We start from the raw sequence: 23,218 nt of genomic DNA on the forward strand, positions 1-23,218 counted from the left end.
CTCTTTACTTTCTCTGTTTTCTTTTAATATTAATATAATAGACTGAGGCGATCAGGCCTGTAAATAAATAAATGAGATGAAGAAGATAAAGTTTTGGATTAACTCTACTATACATCATTAAATTCTAATTTATATTACAAATTGGTCCATAAATTTTAGAACATCTCAATCGAATTAAAATCTTTAAAATATCAATATTATATCAATCAAATTACTCTAAAAGTGTAACCCTTTATATTAAGGGTTAAATAATGATTTAGATCTAATATAATATATATTCAAATATTTAATCAAATTTTAAACATGTAAATGCATATTGTTCATACAATAAGTACATACATCTTAATATAGTCCACAGTCTACATTGAATCCGAACTAAAATATAATACTGGAGAATTAAATTGATATGATATTATTACTCTACAAATTTATTTAAAATGTCATTAAAATTTGAGATCAATTTAAAATATAATTAACGTGCAAGGATCTGTGATGTAATTAGTCGTTTTAATTTGATTTAACCGTTGCGCGTGCGATTGCACGCGTGATGTAATGCAATTAGCGGAAAGTTAAATTGGCACCAAAATTTGGGAGATGCGCGCGTGGACTTCACGATTGGTGTAATGCAATTGACGGAAGTTAAAGAACTGGGAGATGCGCGCGTGCGGCGCGGTGGACGTGCGTAAGGCGCTGTCGTTTATGTAGAGTAAAAGGAAAAATAAAAAACTTCGCAGTGATTTTTTTTAAAAATCTATTAACTTTTTATGTAATCTTTTTACTTTGGTTGACGGAGATTATGATCATAATTTTTTTGTTTCATGAGATTATGATCTTATGTGTCATGTATATAGGGATGTTAATGATTGTATTGAGTTTATTTATAAATATAAATATATTGAATATATTTTTGTTTGAATTAACTATTTTAATAAAAAAAATATATAAATGTTTTGTTTTTATTTATTTATTTAATTTAATAAATGAATAATATATCATGTCTATTGCATTTAGTTTGTTGACATCGTTATTCGTACAATATATATGAGAATGTATAATCGAACATGCTTAAGCGTTTAATATCATCCAATTATTCGACGTAGAAAGATTTAAGTAGTCAACGTCAACAATTAGTTTGTTCAGTGAAATTCAACATTAAATTCTTTAAATAATATTAGATGTTCGAATATTGACATTGTGCATAGAGTAAATTTGATTAGGAGGGCCACCCCATAATAAGTCTATGTAGTACTTGATTAGATTAATCAATCAATAAAGTAAATACTGATAATTAATCTAATATATATAACCCTAATGTATTAGCTTCCCTTGTCTATGTGGGTCAAATTTTAATTTGACGTTAGTGTTATATGTTTAATGTACAATTAGCACATGATAGTTATCTTATACAATTTACATATCTCTTGCTACGGATAACACATTAATTACTATTATGCTTTCATCATATGCATGTTTGTAGAGTTCTATATAAAGTAAATGATTAATGACTTGTCATTAATGGGAAGGGATCAAGAGAAATAATAATAATAATTTTGTTATTTTACTTCTTAATTGACATTGTTATTTTGTTATTTAAAGTTCGATTTTGATATATTTAGATAATAAAAATAAATTTTCAAATCAACAAACTTAAAATATTAATTTTTATTATCCTATCATTTTTATTTTTATATAATATTTAAATTATTTATAATTATTTCAAACTCTTACTTGAAGACAATTACAATTAAATAAATTTAAATATTAAATTCTGATAAAGTGATAATCAAATTCAGCTTTAAACAATATATAAATTAAATCAATTAATATTAATACTATTATTAATAATAAAAATAATAATATATTTCTTGAATAGTTGATAGATACTTGTAAGACTTTGAATTCTTGGGGGAACATTGACAAATCCCCTTCATAAAGATTCCTTTCACAACTCTTCCTCAAAGGGTAGAATTATATTCAATTTGGCTTTTAACTTAAATCAAATATATATATATATATATATATATATATATATAGTTCTACACAAATTTAAGATTATTTGACGAGTGAAAATAGACGATTGAGATTAACTGTACAAAATGAAAAGATATTCACTGGAAAAAATAGGAGTTCACCTTAGTCATCTATTTAGATTCATCCAATGATCTTAAATCTGTGTAAAACTAAAAGAGTTTTACCCTAAGTAAGTGGATCCTAACCCATATAGGGATATGATATTGTTACACAATGTAAAACTCTTTTAGTTTTACATAGATTTAGGACCGTTGGATGAGTAGAAATAGATAGTTGAGATTAATAGTAGGAAATGAGAAGATATTCACTTGAAAAAAATACAAAGAATCAATTTCAACTATCTATTTTCACTCATCCAGCGGTCCTAAATTTATGTAAGACTCTCTCTCTCTCTCTATCTCTCTCTCTCTCTCTATATATATATAACATTAGGAATGATAATTTGATTCAAATTTGATGAGTTTTGATATGATTTTATAAGATCATTTTTTAGATAAAAAAAATCGAGTTGGGTTTGTGAAGTATGAGGCCCTGTTTGGGTTTAAGATGAAATACTCGACCTGAATCGAGATAATAATATAAAAATGAAATACCCCTGTATATATTCATTTAGGTCCTTATTTTATGGAATAAAAAAATCATATTCTAGTCGAATATGATTTTTATTCTAGATTTTTAGGTCACGTGATTTTTTTTTAAATTCGAATCAAATCGGATGCCAAGTGAGAGGTTACTAGGGTCAAGTTTGAAACGATCAAAAATTGATTCAACTCGATTCATTGACATCCCTAAACATGATATTGTCATATTATGGAAAACTTTTTAACTTTACATTTATTATATATCATTTGATAAATGTAAATTAATATATAAGATTCATAATTGAAGATCAAAACATTTTTATGATTAAAAAAAGTATGAAAGTATACAATTTTAATCTTAATCATTTACTTATATTCATCTAATAATTTTAAATTAGTGTATAATATGAATATAGATCTTCTCCTGACCAATTTTGGAAACAAAAGAATTTATTTTTTTGAAATAATCTAGAATGATTACAAGATATTATATATGTTTAGAATTTTTTTTGTATATTGATAACATACATACACCCTGTTAATACAATTGGTCAAATCTAAAACTTTTAAAAATAACATAATCCACTTTAATAACAGAGACCAATTAATGGATTCAAATAAAAGAATTTATATGTATATATAGTGTTGGTAATATGATAACATGGGAAACTATGGATGAAGTGAGAGGCAGCCATTGGAACCACGGTGGCACCGTCAAGTCCATGTGAAGCGGTGCAGCTTTTGTCGGGCCAACCAGTTCCATCTCCGACCAGTGTCCGGGCTTCTGGTCTGATTTGGCTTATATATATATATATATACATATTCAAATTAATATATATTTTATTTTTTTATTTTCAATTAACAAATTATTTTTATTATTTAAAATTTTATAAATTCGTTCTTGTTTAAAATTTTAGAAGTTCTTTTTGATATATAAAATTTTACGTATGTCGAATATATACGTAGGTGTTGGTTATGAGGTCAACATATCATCTGTTATCATACAGAGGTGTTGGTCCGGTACCTGTCAAGTTACTTGCATGGTGGAGCGAGCTAGCCTGTAGTTGTTCGCCATAAAAGCTTTAGTCACGTACCAACTTGTAAATGAACCGAACTTAAAACTGGAACAAGTGAACTTCTATTTTGATTTTTTATATATTTGATTTGTGTTTATTTTATTTATATGCACGTATATTTTTTTATTAGTTTAACTTATACGTAAAGATAAAAATTGTATCTAGTATTTGACTAAATAATTATTTTGAATTATATTCTAGTTTTAGTACTTTGTACTTGAATGTTTTATTTTCAATAAAATGATCCTTAATTAATTAGATGAACACTATTAATTGACTCACGACCAATGGTTAATGCTCTTCGTAGATGTGGCAAGAACTATGTGTCTAAAGTTCTAATGTGGCACATGTCACATGAATGCATGATGATGTGACATATATTATGTGTCTAAAGTGATGATATAAAACATGTCACCTGTACATGAATGATGACATGACACATATTACATATTCAAAATAATAATGTGAGATGATATGTCATATACACAAACTTTGTCCCAACAATAAGAACACTGACCGTTAGTTAATTGATGATTTTCATTCACCCACATACTATTTTAGCCTAAATTAAAATGTTTAGAGGCAAAGTGTTCCAAAAAAAATGACTATTTTATGGAACATTAAAAATATTTTTTGACGCTATATCTTAAAATTAGATTAATATATTTTCAGTTTATATATTTATTTAAACATATGCACATACAATCTTTATATATGCATTATGAGTGAGGCCCTAATAGCACCTTTGTTGGCTCCCAAAAATGGAGGCAATCGCATGCATATTTCAGGCATTATCTATTATGAACTTTCACCATCGATATTGCGAGACTAATCTTTCATCGTTAAGACTTGAAAGTGCGATTAATTATATTTAATCATACTTTTTTATATTGTCTAAATGTTTGTCTAAAAGTGTCTGATACTAATATATTCGATTTTAAAGTATATCAATAAATTTTAATGATTTTAAAATGATAAATAGAGAATATGTCTTAGTTTTAAGAATTACGAGAAAGAATCATCTAATAGAGATGAAATTTTTTGAAAGTCTCTATAATTTTTGGAGTTTATGTTAAATAAATGTATTTTGTTGGGATATCAGAAGAGTTTTAGGATACATCATATTTTAGTATACATGAGATATCATGCATTTGTATTATTTTTTATATATACATTTATAATGAATTATTTATAATGAATTATTGTTTTTTTCGTTTGTTTGTGGGGTAGACAAAACTAGACTACATTGAATCACACTCCTCTTGTGTGTGATATTTTCTATGCTTATCTCACTTTGTCATTTTTCCACTTATAAATGGTAAAGATAAAAGTACATAAATCTATATAAAAGAAAATATAAACGAGGAAACCCACGGACATAAAAAAAGAAATTTAATTATGTGAACGGTAAGAATACAAGAGAATTTCACAAAATATTTCAAATCCTGGAACCCTAGTTGCATGTATATAATAGTAGAAACCCTAATTCAATTATATTAGTACATTAAATTCGAGAGTCTCTGTATTTATCACATATTTTCATTTGTTTTAATACGACAAGTATCCTACAAGTTGAGTGATTTCATATGAGCAAAGAATCAAATCTTCAACCCAGAATTCTTAAAATTGGAAGAACAAACAGATTGAAAATTTGGAGTTCAAGCTCGAATGAAATTTTGCAAACACTAAGCAGACCATGCACACAGGAGACAAGACATAACTAAAGCCTTGTTCATACATTTTCCTTTTGGCTTTTGCAATAACATTAACTTTGGAAATTGTTATTTTCGAAAAAAAATACTAATTTGATCCTTTAAACTAAAAGTGTTAAAGAAAAAGAAGGTGGAAACACAGATGGTGGAATGTCTGCCATTAATGTTCCAACCGATCTCTTGATGAGGTTCCATTGATGACAAAGTACAAGATTTTTTATGCTTTTGTTTTTTGCAACAATATTCATAAGTGATCATCATTAGGCATGGAAATCAGGTAGGAAAATTATGGAACTAGGGCTCCCCTAGCTACCTAAACAAATTTTCAGCCACTATTTTCTGAAATTGTAATGGGATATAACAAACACAATAACGCTGACTAGTAAAACAAATAAATAAAATACAAGAAACAATATATATATGTTGTATGATAATATAATTTATTGTTTTAGAAGTAATTTTACTTTGATTAATGTAATCGTGGAATAGACGTTGTCCTTCGAAATTAATAAAATGCTTCTATATTCACACACTGAGTAACGAAAATCTCGAAAACTCAAGAAAGAACTACAAAAGCATAGGGTAGGGAAGAGAGAAAAAGAGATGTGGAGGAAGAATTTATTTATAAAATAAAGAGCTGAAACCTTCTTTTTACAAGAGAAACAGAGTGATAAAATATTTGATAAAAACAACTCCGGCAATTTCAAAAAATACACATGCACAAATGTCACATGTAAATGCAAATCGGGTCAGCGATGACGGTAACAAATATGAATGAACTTTCTTTTCAATCACTAAATATATTTAAACACTTAAAAGAGTTAATATGTAATCAATATGAGATTTATTTCCTTGTATCACCCACAAAAATGGTATCCCGGTGAAAGTGAAATATTTACCATTAAATACAGTAAACTTGACTTAAACTTGAAAATTTCAATTTAATTTGAGATCCCCTATACCGTCTTAGACGTTACAGTAAAATCTCGTAGGTTACATTGATCATCGAAGTGATCCAGAAATCAATTTAGAAATTTTAACATATATGAAATCAGATTTTCAAATAATTTATATAGTTATGATCACTTTAACATAAAATGATTTAATATAAAGTAATTTAAATCCGAGACTTCGATCCTCCAAATGTCGACCCAATCCTAACATTATGAAATATCTGAAAAGGAGAAATAAAGAAGGTGAGCTATAGAGGTCAGTGCGGTCAAAATGTGCGGAGTATTCAGAAAATTCAACAAGCTTACATAACTAATTCGAAAATACAGACAAACCAAAATGAAAACACGAGCTAATAAGCTCCATACTACCCAACCATCCGCTAAGCTTCACAAAACGGGTTCCCCAAACCCTATAATCAGCCGAAAGTCAAACAGAATGCGACGAATCACATAAACAGAAGTGATGACTGCTAAAATTTAAAAAAAAAAAAACAGCGTGACAACCGTATAATGGTTACACCACTAGAAGCAGTAATATGCTAAAACAGGAGCCATGAACCACTAAGCTTCCTCCATCCCATCGCAGGCCATGAAACCGAGCAAGTGTGACATGCTTATACAAATTATTGGACAACGCATGGCATGTCATACAGAAATCAAGTTAATTTCAAGAGTACATACAAATACGAGCAGACACAATTCAAAAAACATATTGTTCAAATAATCACAGTTCATGAAACATATTGTTCAGACAGTCATAGTTATTTCAGAAACATGTTGTTCAGACATCTCACAAATAATTCAGAAATATATGGTTCGAACGTCTCACAAGTAATTCAGAAATATATGGTTCGGACGTCTCACAAGTAATTCAGAAATATATGGTTCAAATGTGTCACAGATAATTCAATGACAAATTTGATAACCAAACAATAAATCATGTAGTTCAAAACACAAATCACAGTACATAGACAAAGGCACACAAAGATTTATATACAACATCATGACATCGATCAACGTTTAATTAATTCTAGATTCAACAGAAAAATTGCTAAACAGAATTTAAAATAGTTGTAGCACGATAATACACGCAACTAATAATGATTCGAATTAAACGATCCACCAAGAAATCTCCACATACGGTAACATCGGTCTGCGAAATACTTGAAATTTCTTTTGATTCCAAAAAGCTTCAACTCTTAAAGGCCATCGGCAAATGTTGTGATTTAATCATATAATCAAAAGCGATTTAGCGACTAGAAAATAAGGATTATTTGAGGTAGAAGCAACGGTAATATTTTGAAAAACGGTAATAATAATGAAAAGCAAAATAAATTTGTTTTCAAATCAAATGATGAAACGGTGGTTTAACAGACAAAATAATCATAAAACTCTTGGTTAAAATACAAGGTAAGACCTCACACTTCTTATGATTAGAAAATATCTCAAAATCTCACATTTAATCAATTTAGTCCTAAATTTAAAATTAAAACCAATAAAAATTCTGATTTGTCAAGACTAAAATATTAACCAAAATTTTGAGGTGCGTCACAATTAATCTAACTTATAACAAACTCAATTTCAGCATAAAAATAATAATTACTCTAATTCATCTCGAACTCAAATTTACCTACACTAAAAAAAACTCAAACTTGTTGCTAATTATACAAGATTGATTATAGGTGATATGTTCCTAATAAGAAAAAGTGATACAAAGGAGCAATAATGTATTTTTATTAAAGACTAATCATGGGATTAACATTAATGTATGTATGTGTGCATGAAGATGCATGTTAGTATATCTAAAGACAAGGACATGACATTGGACATATGTGATATCTTGGAACACGAGTCATGTTCATGGTCCCTACGTGCTCAAATTCAGCATCCAAAAAAAATATATATAATATTATTATATATAAAAAGTAAACAGTGTTGTTATTGAAATTGTGGGGATACACACAACTTTATGAGTTTTTGTATTTTTGCCCCTTCTTAATTAATGCCCTGTCACATTATCACAATAATCAGTGACACGGAATTAGAAAATTTAAATTATAATATTAGAATTTAAAATATTTAGAGAAAAATATATTTTTAAGTGGGTAGAGTCGAACAATTGATGTCAATTTCTTGGGGGATGTTAATTATTTTTAAAGTAATGTTAATAATATTTTAGAAGATGTCGATTTTGTTTGTAATGTTTTATATAAAAAATATATTAATAAAATCCTTTTTCAAAGAATTTTAGGATGTTATTTGACACGTTTGTTTACTATGTGATTCTATTTATGAATAGAACTAAGATCAGATATTGGGAGGAATAAATTATCTATTTTTAAAATTATAAAGATTTGTTATGTATTTAATCTAAAAAATTGAAGGGGCGAAAATTTTATTTTATTTAGTTTAAACTTATATGACCTAAAATGCTATTAGATCAAAATTTTTTTGGAGGGGCAAGGACCCCTCCCACTCTCCATGTACCTTCATCCCTCCGTCCATGGGTAGTAGTCACTTATATTGTGTAAAATTCATTAGTTTTATATAAAAATATAGTCATTGAATGAATCTAAATGGATGGATCACATTAAAACATTATTATTTTAATTTTTTGTGTAAATTAAAGAACGTTATACCTTATAAATGAAACACACACGCAAGCACGTACACACATAAACACACGCATGCATATATATATATATTCAGATACTATATGTTCAATAGATATCATTTTTGATTGCACAAATTTTATGGATAATGAGTAAACGATCACAAACAATAAGAAAAAAATGATTAGAATGTATAAATTTACATGAAAAATCTTAAACGGGAAAAAACACGAGTAAAATAGAACAATTTTAACATTTTCAGGTTCAGTGACAAATTATAAGAGGATTCTATGCAAGTGCATCAACACTTAAAATACTAGTTACATATATATAGTGGAGTGAGACGATAGATCTCTTAAGTAAAGATGTGTGGTTCAAATCTTAACATTGTGAATAAAGAAAACTATACTGAAAGAGTCGTTTCATAATAAACTTTTATAATATATAATTTGAAGTAATTGATCAATAAATCGAATATTGGTACTGAAATTTATTAAAATAAAAAAGAATGAGATAGAGAAGATGATAAAGAAGTCACTATCCATGTGATTCAACTATATCTCTAAAAAGGAAGTCTCAGATACCCTTTGAATTATCAACTTAGAATAGGACATAGCCACCAATGCTCTCTGTTAAAAGCTGATTTTCTCTATTTATCAAACCCTTCCTTTATTTTCCCAATTCTCATTCTTAGCTTCCCTATAAATTACATAATGGAGATGATAAAGATATCTATGCATTAGGCTTCCAAGCAATAAAGTAAATATTTTTATTCGAAAATCATTTGAAATTCTATATGAGGTGATAAAGATATCTATGCATTAGGTTAAATATGTCTTGAGTTCGAAGTCTTGTGTATGAAAAAAAATTCGTTAAGAGACTTATCTATTAAAATTAGGTGTGCAACACAAGTCGATCCGGATTAGTCAATAAATTAAATATTTTTAATATATATATATATATAATATTTCAATTTTCACCGGCAAGTTAGGCAGATGCTTGCTTCATTTATTTTATAAGAGAAAATATGATTCAATAATTAAAACCTTTGCTATGATTGCATTATTATTATTATTATTATTATTATTATTATTATTACGAGTAATTAAATAAAAAGCGTTGCCATTTACCAACTTCGTATATAGCTGTAACACAGCCTTTATTATATTTTTTGATATTTTTCTTAAAACTAAGTTTTTTATATAATTTGATGAAATTTATTTATTATTTATTAATAATTATTTTATTGATAAATTAATTCAGTTTAAATACTATAAAATTTATTATAAAAATATTTTAAATTTATTTTATTTTATTTTATTTATAACATCAAATTTTAGACTTTAAATTAAAAAAAAGGAAATTCAAGAGATATTTCACCATCGTACACATGCATGGATCTTTGCTGAATAATATAAATACATAAATAATGTTTTTGTTGTTGTCAGATTCCAGACCATATATGACAGCCTTACATTAATACTAAAACAAATGCAAATATAAACTATATAATATACTAATAATTACTAATATTCTAACTCATAATTATCATCCACGTGAACTGCAATAATGGCAATATGGTATTTGTATAATTAAATAGTACATAGTTAAATTATTTACATATCTAATCCATAAATTGTTTAATTATTTTTATTAATTAAATAAAACATGAACCAACCGATTACATGTTTAGTTTACATTCAATTATAAACTTTTATTGTAATTTTAATTTTTCTTTCTTAATAAAATTGACGAATTCTATTTTCAGATGCTCAAGTGAGATTAAGAAAATAAAAGTCGTGAAAGTTGAAAATAAATTATATTTTTCTTATATCAATGCTTATAGAATTTGACTCTTCTAAATCCTAAATTGATATTTGTTGATTACAAGAATATTTATATACTAGGAAGGATACAAAGTTTTATATTACGGGTTAATTTATAAAATTTCAAAAGAAGATGAACTTAATAAAATTTTAAGAGATGAAAATCGAAAAATACAAAGTAAACATTTAATATATATATAAATTTAAAATTTTTAGGATGGACTTCACCAGCTCTCCCTCTGCCCATCATTATATATAATCATTGATATTTAATATGTTAATTGATTAATTTAAATTAAATATTATAAAAAGTTATCGTAGAAACAAAACTTTTAATTTAGTTTTATCATTCATGGTGCAAATTGAAAATAACATAAGATCACAAGTGAACAAAAACATTTGATAAATAAATAATTTTTGTTTATTTATTAAATTAAATAAATAATATTAATATTTGAACGTTGTTTGTAAAATTATTTTTTATATAGAATAATAATATATAAATGGATATATATTTTAAATTTCATTCAATAAATAAATCAAACACGATATTTCGACTTTTATCACGACATCTTGCTCGAAATTATGATAATTAATTTTTCTCATCGTTAAAATCAAAAGTTTTTATCGATAATTTTTATCACGACATGAGAAGCCGAGGCAGCTACAAGCCTACAACTTTCGGGTTTTGGACAGGGACGGAGTCCTTATGGAAGGAGTTGTCTGTCTCAAATATTTTTGGTGTAATAGTATTTTTAAGGTTTTTTCAATTTAAATATTAATTAAATAAATCTTTTATTATTTATATTTTGTATTTAAATATTTAATAAACTCTTACTTCTTCCGGTATTTAATCTTAATTTTGTCTCTAGATCTGAATAACATTAAACGGAATTTGAAGTTTGTAAAAGATGATATTTGTTGAAGATAAGACTAATTGTGGTAAAATCTTCGTAAGAGTAAGATTTTACAAGTAAATATGACTTGAGGAGAAGAGTTTGAGCGATTTAGGTTTAATTTGAAGTGTGGGCAACAAGGTAGAGGACGAGTTTGGAGTCTTTTTGAGGTTTAGTTGAGCTTTTTTTTCTTATTTGAATAATCTAGAGTGATTGTAATATTATATTTGCTAAATATTTTTTTTAATCATTGACAACAAGCATATATTCTGTAAAGACAACTGCTTAGATTCGAACCTCTAAGAAGCATAACATTTCCTATTACTACTGAGATCGTTTAATGAGCAATGATTAGGTGAATGAATTTAGGTAAAAAGGGTTAACCTGGTTTTACTTGAAAATGATTCTGATTTTTAGATTCAAGTTAGACCGAAATTAATGCTTATAACAAGCATATTTTAACAGAAATTTGTCAGTCTTGTTAGATAATCTATACGTATAAATAATTTTAATCGATCCTATAACAATATCTTCCGTGTATAAAAAATCTATTAAGCCAGGAATATCGATATAAAAAGTCCATAAATCTAATTTAAGTAAATTTAGGATTCGTTTACTAAATTTTTTTCAAGCCCATTTAAAATTAGTGTATTGTTTGATGATTGTATAATTAATAATATTATTGTTAGTTTTACTTTCATTCATGTATTATGATTATTAATATCAATATCTAATAATTATATAAATACAAATAAGATGTGTATTCATTTATGATTTGCTTATTACTTGTGAATATATTCCTCTAGTGCTCACTAATAAATTGGTTTAATTTAAACAAAAGAATATAACAAAATATAATCTTTAAATAAAGAAATATAAACACAATTTTAAAATTTTTTAAACAAGAACCGAATCCAAAAAACAAGCTGTGTTTTTCTTAATGTTATTTTCACCTTTTCTTCTTGCCACTTTTCTTTTTAAACTTCATGAATTTAGCAGAAAGTGCAGCTGAGGCACTCTTACCTTCAAGCTTCTTTGTCAATTTCACCACACTTGACAGGCCTTTCCTCGCAGTCGCCCGATGTTCTGGCCTACGGCTCATCATCTTGCGATCGAGAGGCCAGTATGCGTACGGTTCGAGCTTATCCTTCCTCTTTACATCCCCATCGGCCTTCTTGCTACCATACTCACTTCCGGTGTACGCCCATCCCGACTCTGATGTTTTCCTTCGCTTCTGGTTGTTGTTCCTTGAAGCGCCAACCGAGAAATGACTTTGTGCTTCACTTCTCTTATCTGAATCAGCATCAGATGCTGTGGCCTTCTTTGGTTTCTTTCCCTCGTGAATTATCAAGCGCCCATCAGGGTTGAACTCCGGTTCATCATCAGAATCTTGCTTCCGCTTGAGGTTTGAAGATGATTGAAGAGCAGATCTTGTTTTATGCCGATCAAGCAAGTCCAGTGGCTCGTCTTCTAACTGGTCAAACAAGTCCTCGGGCAAGCTCTTATCCGCTCTCCGCGTTTTCTTGGACCTATATCGACAGGCAAACACAAAGATAAGGAACCTAGAGAACGAGCATATTCTCTACATCAGACGGACAGGGATAAGGGGTCTACTGACCGCAGTGAAGCTGCTTTTGATTTCAATTTCGACGAGGCTCTGCTCTTTTGGTCAGAAGCCATTTCCACGCCACTATCACCATCATCAAAATCAGAGAATATTTTTGTATGATTCCATCTGCTAAGCCTGCACATTCAGAAGATAACAAGACTCGGAAAACAGTAATAGAAGGTTTACCATGGCTGGTGGCCACGGATTTTCATACACGAGCAAATCGAAGCTGATCAACAAATCTGTAAATGACCATATCAAGGAGCAAAGCAAAGTGAGAAACCTGGACGTAGTTGCCTTCGACAGATGAGATTTACTTTCCACAGAACCCGCAGCCTGTTTCTTCTCTTTCCTCTCGTTGATCTGTATTTAAGAATGATGAGCAACATCCTTCAAAATGAAGCCTTAGCCCTTCATATGTATATAAAAAAATCAAAACAACGTTCCTCGACAAACCTTTCGTATGTTAGTAAGGAGCTTCATGTGTTCTTCAGGCATCACAGCCTTTACAGCATCGATACCACATTTCCTGACGAGCATTTCCAGAAGAAGCTTTACCTGAAATAAGAATAGATACAACGACAAATATATGAGCACACAAAGATCTAAAAAGATTATCGTTACAAACAGTTCAATTGCACAAAAGTATCTTGGTTTAAACTTTGTTTACAATATGAAAAAAATAAAGGTTACATGAGGAATATAAGTCGGTTATCCTGCTATCAAGTTTTAAAGCAGAATACAAATCAAACTTGGCAATTGTCATGTTTTCAAAGAAACTAAAGAATCAAATAGTTCAGAAAGCTAACAATGACCGAAATCAATGGTAAATGAAGAGGAACACAAACCTTCGCTTTAAAATGATTTTTGGTATCATCTTGCCACTTCAACAAACCTTCCACCAAGCTGGCCAGGTGTGCTTCCAAGCCTTCAGCTTTTGATTTGGCCACCAACACTTTCAATAAACCCAAATTAGCCTGCATCATAAGCAGTTGCAGACATAAGTGATGTGATACAGAAAGTACAAGATAAGGAACATAACCATTAGCAAAAATACATTTGTGAGAGAAGAAACAAACTTTAATAATTTCTCTGTTCTTTCTTTGAAGGAGAAGAAATGTGGAAGGAAGCAACTTGTAAGCAGAAGAAACAAGATCCGAGAACTCATAAGCCAACCGGGCCAAGCCTTTCACAGCAGCACTAATCATATGAGGAGTTTTTCCAGCCAAACCTGTAGCAACCTGTGATCATGAATAAGAAACAGTTAGTTTCTTTAGAATAAGAAACAAACCGGATCTACATGTAAGACATGCAAACACTTATTGAAGTTAGAGAGACGGCAAACAGCTTAATACCATATTAAACAGCTGTTCCCTCTGTCCACTGTCATCTTGATCTCCATATTCATGGCCAATTTGGACAAGGACCTCATAAGCTCTATTTCTAGTTCTCTTATTAGCCTGCATAAAAATCGCATAATAAAGAAGATATCAGAAAGCATGTGTAGGAATTAACCCCATAAATGGTGTATCATACAGGAGTGCCCATTCAAAAATAACATGCAATACTATAATTTTACTTCCAGCGAATCTCAAAAATTAGACAAACAACAGATATATGTTGACAAAATACCTCTTTCAAAGCAAGGATTATTTCAGTCAGGAAAGAACTAAGAATCTCGTGTCTCCTCAGGTTTAAATCCTCCTGTACAAAGAAGCATTAGTTGATCATCTAAAATAGATAGTTAAAATGACTAGAAGCCATACACCTATCCATAAGGCAGATGAAAGATTCAATTTAGTTTGTTAACCTTTGAGGCATATGTTATCAGATGATGCAAACAGTCGAGCCTGTGACGTTTTGCAGAAAAGTGGAGTGATGGCAGCACCTCAATCATAAGTTTAAGCAAATCTTCCAGTTTAGCAGATAGAAACCCATTTTGGTTCTGACCAGAAAACAAAAAACATATAGTGTTTGAAATTGGATACAAATGAAAATATACATCTAAATGCACAGAGACGAAAGAAGAAAAAAAACTTGTAGCATTAGCATGAAAATGAGATACCCTCAGAATTATTGAAAGAACTTTGTAAGCCTTTTTCTGAATCAAGCCATCCACATCCTGCAGATTAAAAATATCATTTTCATCATAATTTCAACCCTCCAGCAAAAACAAGACTTAACCAAACCAGATAAGTGGAATTCTAAAACTAACCTGCAATGCAGGTTTTATTGCACTGAATAAGACGTCTAATGATGGCTCATCTAAACCAGGCAATAGTGAAACTGCCAGGTCAAATAACCGCGCCCTGCAATTAATATCAACGGGAAAGAATACAATCATTAAGCACCACAGTACTGCCATGCCTATAAAATGTACAAATATTAAGCACTCTAGAGTTACCTTTGGAGAGATAATGAGCTTTTAGATGATGACTCATCAACCTGCATAGAATTATTACTCTTTGATGCCTCAGCCATCCCAGCCTCTTGTGTGACTTTCAAAAGCCTCTGCATTGTCTTTTTAAATAAGGTTCTGACAACATTCTCATGTGCTATGGAAGCAAACTCCCCAATTGTGGACTGTAAAAGGAGAAAAAATCATTATGAAATTGGGAACATAAAAATGCAAGTATCTAAGGTTTCACTTGGTAGGAATGATGAGAAATTGTTATGTTATGGTTTTGTTTACATTCACTTTCCTACTTAATGGCTTAACCATTGGCTGAAAACTTTTTCTACCTTCCTACCTCCTATCCTCTCAACTTAGCAAAGGCTTGGGATAAAAGATAAATGACAAAACAGGATGGTGCACTTCATTGATAGGATAAGTACCTGCAAAGAACCACCCTCATCTACTGTAGATTCCATGAAGATCCCTGACAAAAGTGACAATAACTGTGGAGCAGGTGCAGAAAGCACTTTCAAATTTTCCCTAGCAATCTCTGGGGTATAATGAGACACAGCTCGCAGTTGGGCAGGACTTAACTCAGCAACATCCAAATCATCTTTTCCTTCCTTAATTTTCTTATTCTGTTGAATTAGAATCTGCAAACTAGAGCATATTTTTCCACGTAGATCATGTTCATCATGAAGGGCACTGCATATAGGACTTAGAAGTTCCTTGAAGCTTTTGGCAGTATCCAAAGGGTAATTACAAAAGGAGGGTAACAAGGACCACACTTTGTATACAAAACCATCTGCAATACTTGATGAGCGAACTTTTCCTTCTAGTTCAAGCTGCCAAAAGTAGGGAGTAATTAAGAGGAGCTTAGAAAATTAAAAGAACCCATGTCAAAGAACAGGATTTTTACCTTCCGAGACCTCTGTTTCATTTCTCCAACCAGACCCAAAAGTGTCTCACTAAAGAAGCTCAAATGTGCACCTATAATATGCTGCTTCAGAATTGGGAATAGCCAATCATTAACATCTGAAAGGTCATTAGCCTCAAAATTCAGTGACAAAATTCCTAAAAATGTCTCAGGGCCCATCGCACCAAGAGCACATCCAACACACTCATGCAACTGCCAAAAAAATTAGTCAGCCAATCCACAGTTAATTCCAATATCACGGCATAAAAAACAAAAATGAAACAGAATAGAAATTAAAAAAATCAAAGTTTAAAAACATACCAATCATGAAACAGTGTAAAATACAAAACAGTGAGATGACTGAGTAGGAGGAATATATACCTTCTTTTAAACTTTTTACTCTTATCGGCCTTTGAAAAATTATATTAAGCACAGTTTTCAATATTAACTACCATTTTATATACCATATCACACCCTGACCAAGATACAGATTCTCCAGGTGAAAGAATACTAAGAATACCTGATTTTTGTAAGGAAAATCCTTATCTGGCAAGCTTTGCATGTCAGCCAAGTTCTTAAGGGTTCCCTTCATAAAATATGAGGAATAATAGCCTGTAGAGAAGCAACAAGTTTAAAAATTCATTCAAAAGAGCTGGTTGAAACACTATCAAGAGAGAAAAAGAAGCAACATGAGGCACTGACAGTACCTAGTTTATCAAACATTGTTGAAACAACCTGAAATGACATGTCCCATACTGCACTATAATGATAATCAAGTAAGCTCTCGACAATTGCACAAACTTTTTCAATTATAGTCGGCCCTGACTTTCTATCATCCGATTTTGAATTAATTATCTGATCCACTCCCTGTTTGATCAAACCCTCATCAATGCAACCATTTATCAGGGTCTTGAAAGCCTCTGTAGCAGAAAAAATAGCTTCTTCGTGTTCTGAACCAATAATATCTATCACAATAAAAAAATACTCGATAATCATATAGGAAGATCTACTCAATTCTTCAATAAAAAATGTTGCTAACTAAGAACTAAAAAGTCGAACCTTTGAGTGCGCTGAACATAACGGGAAGTTTAATCACACAAAGTTGTCGATTAAGAGAATAGACTTTCATCATTCCGGAGCTCAACAAACGGGCGTTAAAAGTCATGCTAACTGGAGAAGTTTCGTTTGCAGAGATAGATAGAGCCAACAAAGATAATGAATCCAGCAATGCTTCAGCTGAAACCTCTACATTCGGATAAGTACAAACTGCATTCAAACTATTTGTTACTCGCCTAGTAACAAGAGGTTGCCGAAATTCCAATAAAGTTTTATAGTACTTGAGAATTGTTGTCATGTATTTCATCGACATAAGAGGAATGGTGTCCTTAAGAGCATCTAAAACATAGAGAACTTCCTGAGCTCCTTTTGCCCCTTCACTCGAATTCGCATTTGAACCACCAGCGAGCAAAAGAAACCTCTCAAACATGTTAGATATAGCTTCACTAGCCAGTGGCAGAACTGGCATACCTCGGAAGCTTTGTAAAATATCACGGATACACAAGTGCGATTGCCTTCTCACCTATTTTGAAAATTAGTTCACATATAATAAAACATATGAAGCATAGTTTGATTGAATACAACAGTTTTGGATTCAACAAAGGGAAAATAAAAGATTTTTTTACCTTGGAGTGGGAATCAGTTAAGTTTCCGATTACAACACTGTAATTTTGCGATATATCAGACCAATTAACCTTATCTCCGGCAATCAATAACTGAGCTAAGCATTTCAAACCTGACGTCACCGTAACCTCCGTAACGGAATCTAATCTTAAGACCGTAACGACAATTTTCGAAACGAAATCTCCTTTCTTTTTCAAAACGGCGACTGGGATACGGGGAAGAAGGAGAGAAAGGATAGTGGTGAGAGACTGAACGACGTGAGGAGGAGAATCCGGTTCGGAGGAGAGACGGTCGAGGGAAGAACACGTAGCGCCGAAGTAGGCTACCGGTGTGAGAGGCAAACCTTGCTCCTTCAGTTCTTGCGCCATTGCGCCGACGGTGGCGCAGAGGCGTTGATTGTCTTCTTGATCGGATTTCGAGAAGTGACGGAGTATCGATTCGCAGAAATCGCCGGTTGGTGAGTCCGGAAACTGGTCGAAGCCTTCCAATTCGATGCCTTCCATGTCTAAAAGGCGGTGCCCAGCATAGAGGAGACTTTTTCAGAAGTATTGATGGCGAAGCGGTGTCGCCAGCCCCTATTTCGCAGTCTCGGCGACTGCCGTCACTGATAAAACCTCAGGCAAAGTCTTCAAGTTAAGTTTAGGGTTTAAAGGGAACTTGGCGGCGGGGACGTCTGAAGAGAGATGAGAGTAGGTTTGGAAATTTAAAAAGGAAATTTTAGGAAAAGGGAAATTGATTTTATAATTTTATTTACATACAATAATAGAGTAAGATTTTAAAATATATATATATAACTTAGATATAATTCTTATTCTTACAAATAGAAAATTCATCAATATAAATATAAAATGGAAATAACATAAATAAAGTTGTAATGGTAATTTTTAATAATAAATTAAATGATTTCAAAGATAAGAGTGATTATTATTTTTTAAAGAATTTAAATTTGAATAAATATGTATGTAGGTGCGTTTGTTAATAGATTAAAAATATATTAAATAAAAATTATATTATAATTATTTCAAATTATACTAAAAATTCAATAAAATTAAAACAGATTCACTATATCAGTTAAAAGTTAAAGGGTAAACTACGCCAATGGTCACTGATGTTTGGGTAAGTTTTCATTTTTACCACTAATGTTTCAAAAATTACAAATAGGTCATTAACGTTATCGTTTGTGACAAAATGATCACTGGCATTTAACAGCCGTTAAGAGGCGTGACGAAAAATACAGCTAGACCGTTATCTGCTGAGGTGGATCGTTTACCGCCATTTTGACTGGCTCTTCTTCTTCTTCAACTCATTCCCCATATTTTTTTTCTTCACTTTTCTTCTTATTTCTTTCTCTTCACTTTTCTTCTTTTCCTCTTATCACACACATGATGTAATTCCCATTGTTGAGTGGAGACATCCTAGGCTATTGTTGCTCGTGAGATATTGTTGGCTAAAACAGGAAAGAAAAATCGCACTTTTATTGCAGAGGCTGGAGCAATACAACACTTATGTAAGTTGTTGTCGTTTTCAAACCCTGTTGCTCAAGAGAATTATGTTATCGCAATATTGAACTTATCCATTTATGATAAAAACAAAAGTCGGATTATGGGCGAGGATGGTTGTCTAGGTTCGATTGTCAAATTCTTGAGGCTGGGGCTCACATCGAAGGCCAGGGAAAATGCGGCAGCAACACTCTTCAGCCTCTCAGCAGTGCATGACTATAAGAAGAGAATAGCCGATCAGGGAGGGGCAATTGAAGCCTTATTAGGGTTGTTGAGAGTGAGGACTCCGAGAGGGAAGAAGGATGTTGTAACTGCTTTATTTAATATGTCGACTCATTTGGAGAATTGTGCAAGAATGATCGAAGCCGGAGATGTTACAGTACTAGTAGGAGCTTTGGGGAATGAAGGGGTAGCAGAGGAAGCTGCGGGTGCATTGGCCTTGATCGTCAGGCAACCAATCGGGGTTGAAGTTGTGGGGAAGGAAGAAATGGCAGTGGCGGGGTTAATAATAATGATGAGGTGCGGAACCGCAAGAGGTAAAGAGAATGCAGTGGCAGTATTGCTCGAGTTGTGCCGCAGCGGCGGGTCTGCTACGACTGAAAGAGTGCTAAAGGCTCCAGCATTGACCGGCTTGCTTCATACATTGTTGTTCACGGACACAAAGCGGGCAAGAAGAAAGGTCGCATCGCTTGCTAGAGTGTTTCAGAGGTGCGATAATGTATCCTTGCATTTTAGTGGACTGGGTGTTGGATATGCATTTGCAGGCAACTCGACAGCTTCGAACAGGGATTCATGAGTCGCGACGATGTCTCGGTGCCTATGTCCATCTCTGTGCAGGTTTTGTAAAGGCATATGTAACATCCGCAATACCGGGTTAGTGACCAAATTGTAAAGTTTCAGAATTTGGTGACTAAAGTATAAGAATGAAATAGTTCAATGATTATTGGATATATATGATGAATGTTATTTAGTAATTAGTAAAGGAAATAAAGGGCAAAAGGGTCAATTGACCAAGAAATGAATAAAAAAATGGGATTGGTAGGATAAAGGCACGTGGAAAGGGAGAGAATTCTCCAGAGTTCTCTTCTCCTTTCTTCTTCTTCTTCTTCACGTGGAAGACAAGAGCCAAAGGTAAGTTTCTTTGTTTATAATTGAATTGTTGATTTTAAGGTTGGGTTTTAATTATTAGATGATAACTAAGCTTAAGGAAAGCTTAAATTATCTTAAAAGCAAAGGATGGTTGAGTTAGGAGAGATTAAAGATTTAGAGTTTACAAATGAAATCTTGGAATAAAGTTCATTTCTTAGATTGGAAGTTAAATTTGACTTGTCAATGGTTAAATTAAGAGATTTGGAGTGATAGAATTGTATGTAGATTATATAGAAAATTTGGTATGATTCTTGAATCTCATAAGGAAGATAGGATTTTGAGGTTAAAGATGATTTACATGGATATAAGTTGGTTCAAGTTATAGTAGTTAAGTTTAATGTCATAAGAGGGGCTTAAAATAGAAGAATTAAGGGAAGAGTTGATGATTTACGTGCTAAAATGTCAGTTCTGGGCAATGTTCATCGATGCACATTCATTGTGCACGATGCATCGATGATAAATACCAGAAATTGTTTAAGGTGCATCGATGCACATGCAGTGCATCGATGCATGAATTTAAATAGAAAACATCGAATATGATTTATGCATCGATGCATAAGGAGTGCATCGATGCATCCCCATTAAATACAAACATCGAATAGGATTTATGCATCTATGCATGGTGTAGTGCATCGATGCATACCTTCATTAAAAGATGAAATTGGCTTTTCTTTGAGACTAAGGAGTGATAGTTTCGAATATATCAATCAATACACTGATAAGTATTAATGTATTATTATGTAGATATAGAATGAAAGCTTGTTCCAGAACAAACTAAGGATTAGGATTGATTCAAACAACGAGGCCCAGGTGAGTGCATACTAGTGATATGTAGTGTTTAATGGAAATAAGACTTGTGATGAGTCTATTTCCTAGAGTAATATGCATGAAGTCATGGACATGATTATGTGTAGTTATAATTATATGTGATTATCTGTATTACATTGATTGTATGTATGCATGACTAAAGATAAGGATATGCTTTGTATATGTTATATGATGTATGTAAGACTTTAATATGTAATAATGGAAGAACATGAAATAAGTTATATGATAGAGTCATAAGAAATGAAATGAATATGAGAGAATAAGATAATCAAGTATAAGTTATATGATATGGTATAAGTAATTATACGAGAAATGTTAGGAGACTCTAAGAGAATAGTATGAATTCGAGGGCATAAATAAGGATACATAAGTAATATAGGGAAGATTGATAAATTAAAGGAAACTATGGTTTATGTATTATAGTTAAGAGCTACAAAGTTTTATTAAAGAGTATTGAGGAAGTCATGAGAAATGGAACTAAATAAATAGATGGTTTATGTGAGTTGAAAAGGTAAATGATATAAAAATAAATGAAAATTATTTATAAGATAGCATGAGACTAATTGAACATGTAATATAAACTTTATAAAGGAGTACTTGGGTAAAATCATTATATGATACAATTATAGAGTATTACTATTCAAATTATATTAAAATATGATATAGGAGAATATGAGTAAGTTTATAGGATATTGATAGGACATATAAGAATATGTAAATGTATGCTGATATGAAAAAGGGGATACAAAGAAATGGAGCATAAGGTAGATAATATTATATCAACTATTATATATCTATATGATATATGTCATCAGATAATATGAAAGGGCTCTGAAAATTGATATAAGCTACGTAAAAGTGTTCTAGGTGTTTTTATATGTTATATATAAAGTATATGATCTTATGTGAACAAGATATGATAAGTATGTTTACATGAATAAATGTGATTGGGTGAGAAATGATAGAAATTATACAAGAACATGAGATATGTGACATGTGAATTATATGGAAATGATCTACGTGTAAGTGAACTATGTGACTATGTGATAATATGAAAAGAAGCTATGTGATACGTGATATGTGAAAGTGAATTACATGTTTATGTGAATATTTGAAATGAAATAAATGATAATGCCCATGTTATGTGTCATGAGAGCTAGGGGTATAGTTGGCATGCCAAGAGTCGAGGGTTTCATAGGTCATTCGGGACAACTCATAGGTCCTTCGGGACAAATTCACAGGTCCTTCGGGACAAATTTCATATGCCACTCAGTGGGACTTATACGAGCTGTGGTGACAGTATTAGTGCACAACCTCTATAGACTCACATATCGATAGTTCTCACATATGTACATGGGCTAATCCAGAGATATGAACAAATATATGTTAGTGGTATGATAAATGTTATAGAAATGATATGATGTTGTGTGTATAGTGTTTGATTGAAAAGGTTAA

At 31.2% G+C, this 23,218-nt stretch overlaps 1 protein-coding gene across 1 annotated transcript; it reads right to left on the reverse strand.

The window, feature by feature from the left end:
• Positions 1–12,627: 12,627 nt before the first annotated feature.
• LOC120167854 (RRP12-like protein) lies at positions 12,628–18,958 on the reverse strand. Its single transcript, XM_039176744.1, has 18 exons — positions 18,290–18,958; positions 17,667–18,186; positions 17,315–17,572; positions 17,128–17,219; positions 16,611–16,820; positions 16,132–16,536; positions 15,701–15,879; positions 15,512–15,605; positions 15,362–15,418; positions 15,107–15,241; positions 14,929–15,000; positions 14,652–14,756; positions 14,376–14,537; positions 14,145–14,273; positions 13,753–13,854; positions 13,580–13,659; positions 13,306–13,431; positions 12,628–13,216 (listed from the first exon to the last, which is right to left on the reverse strand). The coding sequence occupies exons 1-18, from the start codon at positions 18,788–18,790 to the stop codon at positions 12,637–12,639; spliced, it is 3,807 nt and encodes a 1,268-aa protein (XP_039032675.1). The 5' UTR covers positions 18,791–18,958; the 3' UTR covers positions 12,628–12,636.
• Positions 18,959–23,218: the final 4,260 nt, after the last annotated feature.

This window comes from Hibiscus syriacus, unplaced genomic scaffold (assembly GCF_006381635.1).
Source record: "Hibiscus syriacus cultivar Baekdansim isolate YM2019G1 unplaced genomic scaffold, ASM638163v2 tig00111701_pilon, whole genome shotgun sequence".
Taxonomy (NCBI): Eukaryota; Viridiplantae; Streptophyta; class Magnoliopsida; order Malvales; family Malvaceae; genus Hibiscus; species Hibiscus syriacus.

Bases quoted from the DNA above. Each gene is read 5' to 3' on its own strand.
- LOC120167854 (XM_039176744.1), bottom strand. From the start codon at position 18,790: ATGGAAGGCATCGAATTGGAAGGCTTCGACCAGTTTCCGGACTCACCA. The intron at 15,880-16,131 runs GTACTTATCCTA...CTCCTTTTACAG, and splicing joins ATGAGGGTGGTTCTTTGCAG to TCCACAATTGGGGAGTTTGC. The intron at 14,538-14,651 runs GTATTAAGCTGT...TCATGATCACAG, and splicing joins GGGAACAGCTGTTTAATATG to GTTGCTACAGGTTTGGCTGG.